The following is an 8026-nucleotide window of genomic DNA, read 5'->3' on the forward strand; positions in this document are numbered from 1 at the left end:
AAAAACAATTGGTGGGGGCAGTGCGACGCTGCTCGAGCCCCGCGCGTCGCTGGCGGCCCCGTGGCGGCCCCAGGTCCTGGATTCGTGGCTTTAGTTTTGGAGCGATGGGGAGCGGTGCTGCCACTGCTGCTGCTCATGCCGCACGTGGAGACATCGGACAGTGGGGGAATTCCCCCCCACCCCACTCCCCACACTCCCCCCGCTACCCCCCACCACCACTCTTCAACCTCACCAGGCGTTGTTCCGTGTGGCATGTGGAACGCGCCCGATATCGCGCAAAGCTGCACTGGTGGTGGGGAGGTCGAGCTGCGCGAGTCTCCTACGCTCACCGATTCAAAACGGATACGGTCGCGGTGGGGGAAGTAACCCCCCCCTCCTCCTCCTCAACGCGAAGGGCTTCGTAGGGGGGGGGGGGACCCACCTCCCCTCCCATCCACCCCTCCCTCACCCCCTACCCCCTTCCCTATCTGTGCGGGGTGCGGTTCTCGGGGGGGCTTTGCGGCGCGATGAATGATTCACCAAGAACCGCGATACGGGACATTAAACGCCTCTCGCTTATCGCGCACAGCAGCCAATTCAAACACTCTCACACTTTGTACTTTTAGCGACGCGGGTGGGGGGGGGTCGCGACCTTATACTGCGGCGCGGCTCCATTAATCACACGCAGCCCCCTCCCCCGCGGACAAACACGGGACCCCTGGACCCCTGGGCCCCTGGACCCACGGACTCAGCGCGCAGGCACGGAGCTTCACGCGTCTTCATAGGGGGCTTCGTGAGTCTTCACGAATCTTCGCAGCCCACTGAAGCATGTTGTGAGAACTCGAGGAGAATTCCCTGCCCATGCACGGTCCCCACACCACTCCGGCTCCCCAGAGCTTTCGGGTGGTGGGGGGTTGGGACTTTCTCACCTGGGCCCCGAGGAGAGGATTGGAGGATGCCGTGGAGTGGTGGATGTGTTTCTCCTGCGCATCTCCCCGCTGCTCCCGTTTCCGCCGCCACCGTCGCGGGGCGGAGGGATGGCGAGGGGCTTAATTGGGCCGAGATGAGGCTGCGATCTCCCTTCCCCCGCGCCGCAGTTTGGAGCAACAATCGAGCGCGTGGCGTTTTAAACAAAGCTATTATTGCCTAATTAGCGCTAACGATCTCACACTAAGCGGAGCAGAAAGCCGAGATAATGGAGGTGAAAGCGCGCGAGCCACGTCGCACAGGCGCGGGTTGAACGCGACCGCGTTCATGACTGCTCCCAATTAGCGCTAATTACCCGCGGCGCGGACACGTGTTTGGTAGGGGAGGGGGCGCGATGGAGCAGCGGGAGAGTGGAATCACTCATCCCCCCCCCCCTTGTTTTCCAGTGGTCTGCATGAACCACCACCCGCGCCTGTTGATTGGTAAACTCGTGCGCGTCGGGAAAGTCCTCGGCTGTACCGTGAAGCCTGGAGTGACGACACCCGCCCTGTCACCTGTCGCCACACGTGTCGCCTGTGACAGGTCAGCTCTTGCACGTGACTTGGTGCACACCGCCTTTCATATGTCGCATATCACGTGACATCTGTAATATGTCAGGCTAAACATGCTTCCCGGCACACGTGACCCGTAATATCGAAACTGTCATCATGTCACTTAGACGTCACAGCCCACGCGTCACCCATCACACAAGACCTGTCACTTGTCACAGGTCACATGTTACTTGTCACACGTGCCCCTGTCCACCATTTGTAACCTGCCCGGTGCCTGTCGCCTGTCCGAGACAAGGGGCACGAGCAGCTCGGTCCAGCAACTGCGCCTGACAGCACCGTTGGGTCACCTGTGTCGTCACCTGTGTCGACCACAATTAAAGTCGTGGGGATGCAGCGTCGGCGGTAGGCACAGCAGGGCATGCATGGAACAGCAACGTCACAGGAAAGATAGACACGGGGGCAGCCAGGATCGTGAACATTCTGTAGGCGGGCGCGTGGGTAGGCGCGGTGTTGGAGAGGGACGGGGGGCAACGGGGAGGCGCGGGAGTCCACGGAGCCGGGTCCCCCCGCCCAGGGGCCAGGCGGGGTCAGGTGCATGGGGGACCAACGGCGAGAGTCGCTTCGTCAGAGCTGGGTCCTGTTCCTCGATTGGCCGTGTTCCCGCACCCTCTTCCCCCGCCCCGGACCAGGCGCGACTCAATAAAGCGGAGTCTCGAGACCCGGGGCGGAGCGCCCAGGGGCCCAGGGACACCGACTCCACGGCGAGCTCACAGACGATAAGGCAGACTCACAGACATACTCACTCACACACACACCGATAGAATCAGAGATATATATATATATATATTCGCTGACAACGGTAGAGACGCACATACAGCAGGCATCTCTGTGCGGAGGATCAAAGTGCAGGGCAAGGACATCCACTGTCGATGTGTGTCGCTTTGTGCCTGGGAGGCGTCTTACAGAGTCTACATTTTGAGACCTTTGTGAGTCCGAATTCGCTAAGTCAGAAACGAAACGAGGATCTGAGACTCACGGGGGAAGTGAGGCTCTGGGCTGGCTCTTCAACTCAGCACCAATCCCGTGCATAGGGAACCAGCCAGGAGCGCCCCTACACGAGGAGTGCCCTTCGCCTGGGTCCCTGCTCCCTCCATGAGGCGCGCACGGGGCCCTCCCGGGGCCCTGCTCCGGGACGCGGTGGTGTCGTTTTTCCTGCTGCTGCTGCCCTCCCGCTGCACACACGCTGCCCTGCCGCTGCCCGCCGCTCCAGCGGACGACGTCTACGAGTACGCGTACAGCTGGCAGGGCGACGCGCAGGCCGAGGACTCCGAGATCTCCGCGGGCCCTGGAGGATGGACGTGGGGTCCGGCCTTCCACCCGCGGCGGCCGGCGTGCGTGCCCATCCCTCCCGAGCTACGGCTGTGCCACGGCATCGGCTACGCGTCGATGCGCCTCCCCAACCTGCTGGACCACGACAGCATGGGCGAGGTGCTGCAGCAGGCGGGAGCGTGGGTCCCACTGTTGGCTCGGCGCTGCCATCCGGACGCGCGGCTGCTGCTCTGCGCGCTCTTCGCGCCCGTGTGCCTGGCGCGGCCCGTGGCGCCGTGCCGCGCGCTCTGCGCGTCCGTGCGCGCCGCGTGCGCTCCGCTCATGGACGCGTTCGGCTTCCCGTGGCCCGAGATGTTGCGCTGCGAGAGATTCCCGCTCGATCGAGACCTCTGCATCGGCCTCCAGTTCCAGTCCAAGGGCGGGCAACACGCGGCGCAGCCGGGTAGGAGGCGCGGCATGGGCGCACAAAGGGGACGCGGGGAGAGCCGAGGGTATACTGACAGGTGCAGGGCTATAGGGCTATAGGGCAGACGGGTACACGCGCACACATTGGACACATGAGTGAGTACACGCGCTGTTAGCGAGCGACTCATAAGGCGAGAACAGAGCACGAGGAGCTTGTGTAGCCAGCACCACTTCCCACACCGAATCGGGTACTCTTCTAAGGCTTAGTCGACATTGGACAGGCCCATGAATAATTCTGATTACACTCGTAGGTGACGTTATCCGTGATCTTAAATTGACGTCGGGCCGCCGGGTTTGTCGCGCAGCACGCTCGCACAGCCACTGGGCTACGAGGAACGGGCACACGCACAGCCACGTGGACTCGCCCACGGGTACGCGTGGGAACAGAGATGGGGACAGGGACACGGGGGTCAGATATTTCGGAGGGGCACAGCGCGGACGGGGGCCAGAGACGGGGTCAGGGGTCCCGTGTGGTGACGCGCTCCCTCACCACGGAGACATCGCCCCAAGATCTCGAGTGACAGTGACGCTACCCTTTGCCCCCCTTGTTCCCCCATGGCCCCTAACTACCGTGCCCTCATGCCCCCCCCCGCCTCACTCGGATCCCGTGCCTCCTCCCCTCAGCCTCCGAGCTCTGCCCGCAGTGTGAGAGCGACGTCCTGACCGACACCATCGCGGATCTGTACTGCGCCAGCGAGTTCGGTGAGACGAACGCGGAGCAGCACGCGGACTCTGGGTCCTCCTGGGTCCTCCGGTTTTTCCATCCACATTTAGAAACATGCATTTAGATTATTCTGCTGCTATACATGTCCACATGATGAGCCACTTCGTTGAGCTATGATTTGAGGCCAGGTCGCTTCTGAAAAAACACTCTAATAGCTCAGTTGGCTTTATCTGGTAAGAATTTTAAAAAAGTATATATATTTGTTGTTTTTTACAGTGATTTGTTTACCTTTCCTAACTTAACACGCCTATTGTGTCGTTGCTTTGTTTGTTGTTGTGAGGTTCGGACCCGCCCCTTACTGGACACGTGTGAAAAAGAGACTGATTCTGATTAATCCCCGCGCCTCGACACCCCCCGCCCCTCCTCCCTCAAGTCGTTGTTCTCGAACTCCCGAATCGCACAGCAGGAGATGGGCAGAGGGAGATGCGCTAGGGAATGTGGCGATAATGGGATGAGAGGGGTGGCTATGGGGCGTTCTGCTGCGACGATGGAAGGCTGGAAGTCGCTGTCGGAAATGAGAGCGATGATTGGGCCTTCGGATGCAATGTCACGCGCCTCTGAAACGGATCTTTCGAAGCTCAGGGTTAGTGGATCACGCAGAGACTTGTGAAACTGCCGCACGCGCTGGGCTGTAAGGTGTTCGGCACAACACGTGGGTTCGTGCGTTCCTGTCGTGTGCGTGGTGATTTTTTTTTTACTTTGGAATTCAGTGCCCTCTTTAAACGAAGCCAACCATTCATTTTACCAAACATGCCAATGCAGGACCCTCGAGAATAAGAATCTTGAGACTCGTGAAGAATTTCCGAGAGGAGCAGTCGCGCATCAGCCGCTTTGTATTGGCTTTAGCGTCACACCGGACGGGTGTGGAGGCCCCGCGACTTCGCCGATTCTGGTGGTTATTTCGTAAACGATCGGCACGAGAGTAATAGCGACGCATAACTTTCGTCTGGCACAGAGGATGAAACCAACTCGCCCTGTGTGGGCCCGAATCTTCTAAACTACCGTACTGATGTTAAGGTTGTACAACTACAAGGATAGACGCACCTGTGCTACACTTGAGTTATCTGGTCCTTCTATAAGTTAATTAGAATTTGCACCATGCGTCTCTCTGCGTGAGATAGTTCCTCGGCTGCGCCGCTCCTCCCCCTCCTCGCGGGGGGAGACCCCCCCCCCCGTCCCCCTCCCCTCCTCTGCTGGAGTTGTCTCTGACAAAGGCCCCGCTGGAGTTGTCTCTGACAAAGGCCCCGCTGGAGTTGTCTCTGACAAAGGCCCCGCTGTTGCCGCACAGAGGCCCTCGGCTCCGGCACGCGGAGGAGGCCGCGACTCCATCACCTCGATCCCAGGAAGCGCAGAGAGTGGCACGAGGGAGAGAGACGCGGCTTTGTGCCTGGGGGGTGTGCCCGGGTTTAGGGGAGGGCGGAGGGAGATGAGGAGGGGGGGTAGACGGGTCTCTGGTTCCCTCACTCCTTCGCTTTAACAGGGAGCAAGGAGGTCAATGAGATTCTCTGCCCACTCAGTATGTCCCGGAGACATTTGAGGGTCAAATTAAATAAGCATTTACATATTTAGGGTAAGCATCACCATCGTTAGAATCATCATTCTCATTGTTATCGTGTGGGTTTCCACAACGCCTTTTTCAAATGCCGCCATGAAGACGCTTCCAGCCACCAAGACTCCTTCGCCCCTCCCCCACGACCACCTGTGGCTGCTTGCGACTTCCCGTGCCCGTCCATGACCTTTCGTGACCGCCATGGCTTTTAGTGATGGTCTCTGACCTCGAAAGATCTTCGTTACCTCCCACGTCCTGTGCCCACCTGCGATGTGATCTCCTTGGGAGTTCGTCCATGGCATTCCTTACATTTGCGATTCCCCTGAGCCCACGACTTCCGGTGACCACCCATGACCTGCCGTGCGCGCACGTGCCCCCTCGTACTGGCATTGACCTGCCCCCACCTGCCGTGCCCTCCCGTACCTACAGCCCTGAGAATGCGCATCAAGGAGGTCCGTCGCACCGAGCGGGACCGCCGCGTCATCGGGAGCCGCAAGAGGCGACGGATCCTGCGCGCGGGGCCCCTGCGGCCCCGGGACCTGCGGCGCCTCGTACTGACGCTGAAGAACGGGGCGCGCTGCTCGTGCCCGCAGCTCGACGGGCCTCGCGGGGCCGCTCCCCTCCTCGTCATGGGTCGCCGCGCGGGGCCGCGCCTCTTGCTCACGGCCGCCTTCCGCCTCGACGGCGGTGGCGGCGGGGCCGCGCGCGCCGCGCTGCGCCGTCTCAAGGGACACGCGTGTCCCGCGCTCCACTCGGCGCTCTGAAGGAGGACCCCGATGGCACGACCTCCGCTGTGGGTGCCTCTGCAGTCACGGCCAAGCCGTGGACATTTAGTAGCACGGTCGGTGCGTGACGTCTCTTGCCGATTGTGTCTCGCGGTGCTTCTGATCTATGGATCGTGTTGCTTGATCTGCAGAACGCAGAATAAATTTGATTGCACGCGACTCGAGCTTCACTATCGTCACCCGTGCGCACGCCTTTGTTTACAGACATTGGTCAGGGTCCCAGTGAGAGGTCCCCACAATAGGTTGACCCCCGGCGGCTCAGTATTTCTGACATGGTCGTGACGAATCCCCTGAGCCGGCACCGCGGATGCCGGGTTCCGGCCGCCCGTGAGTAATGCGGGTTCTCAGTCGTGGCGAGGTCACCACGGACGACTGCAGACAAACCCATCGCACTAAATTCGTGTGGGTTTTTTTCCTCTCCATCTTAATTCGGCAAAACCACGATAAACGCGGCGTTTGGAGTGCCCCGCGACCAGCACAGCACTTCGTCCATAACCAGCGAGACAGACGCCCCCCAGGGAGAGCCACTCCACCAGGCCTCGTCTCTACACGTGCATCGTGGAGCCCTGCGGCGGGAGGGGGAGAGGAGGAGGAGGAGGGGGGGCTAGAGGGAGGGGAAGGGGGTGGCGGGCGCGCGCGACTCCCGCTGTCCCGCGGGCTCCGCCGGTCGCGTCCCGTAATCACGCCTCGTTATCCCCGGCCCGACCCCGCGACGGGTCTCCCTCACGCCAAGCTCAGCTGATTTAATGAGGCCGGGCTGGAGTAGCTCTCTCTCCCTCCCTCCTCCTCCCCGCTCTCCCCGCTCTCCCTCCCCGACTCCCACGCGCGCGTGTGTAGTTGAGATGTAGCCGTTTTATCCGTGTCGGGGCTGTCTCCTCGACTCCGCGCGTCTCCCTGATCCCCTCCTTCCCCCAGCTGCTCCTGCTTCCTCTCCTCCTACTCTTCTCCACACACCCTTGCTGTGCCCAGTCGTGCCTCAGCTCTCACAACACAACGAACGCATTCCACTCTAGCCGCTACCTCCTTCCCGCTGCCCCCTCCCCCGCTCCTCCATCCTCACCACTCTTCTTCGTCCTCCCCACTCTCCTCCATCACCCCCACTCTCCTTGCTCTTCCCCACTCCTGCGCCCCAACTCTCCGCGGTCCTCATCGCCGTCACCTGTGGACGGCAGACGACAACGGGATGTTGATGTCTGGAGGCAGCAGTAGAAGTAGAACAGCCCAATCAGGTGCAACAGCAGCAGCATCAGAAGAAGCAGCAGTGCAGGAGAGCGGAGTCACATGCAGCTGCTGATGCTGCTGCTGAGTAAATTTGATCCCTGAAATAAAAGATACATCTTCTTTCCCTCCTGCAGCGACTCCCTAACTATAATTGTTTTGCCAGGTAAGGCCCACTGAGTCATTTTCAGAAGCGACCTGGCCACAAATGATAGCTTAACGAAGCGGCGTATCGCGTGGAAATGTATCGGCGCCAATTACTCCAAACGCATGTTTCTCAGCGAAAAAGTCAAAATAGCAGGCGTCAGGTTCGGGATCGAACCCACGACCTCCTGTATAGCAGGCGAGGTAGTTAACATCTCCCAGCCACCGTGGCGCTCCCCTAAACAAACACAGGGGCAGGCCTGCCGCCCCTCCTCTCCCGTACCGTCAGCAGCAGACAGATGCCAAGTACCCAGGGAACAGGAACTCGGGACCACGGATCCGACGCAGGGTTCAC

The 8026-nt window shown here is 60.7% G+C and overlaps 1 protein-coding gene across 1 annotated transcript; it reads left to right on the forward strand.

Annotated features, from left to right (window-relative positions):
• Positions 1–2203: 2203 nt before the first annotated feature.
• Positions 2204–7235, forward strand: LOC133343548 (secreted frizzled-related protein 5-like). The gene is made up of 3 exons (XM_061553227.1): positions 2204–3228; positions 3876–3953; positions 5954–7235. Exons 1-3 carry the CDS (start codon positions 2610–2612, stop codon positions 6286–6288), a joined length of 1032 nt encoding a protein of 343 aa, XP_061409211.1. The 5' UTR covers positions 2204–2609; the 3' UTR covers positions 6289–7235.
• The last annotated feature ends 791 nt before the right edge of the window (positions 7236–8026 follow it).

This window comes from Lethenteron reissneri, chromosome 17 (assembly GCF_015708825.2).
Source record: "Lethenteron reissneri isolate LAM-NWPU_2019-01 chromosome 17, ASM1570882v1, whole genome shotgun sequence".
In the NCBI taxonomy this organism is placed as follows: domain Eukaryota; kingdom Metazoa; phylum Chordata; class Hyperoartia; order Petromyzontiformes; family Petromyzontidae; genus Lethenteron; species Lethenteron reissneri.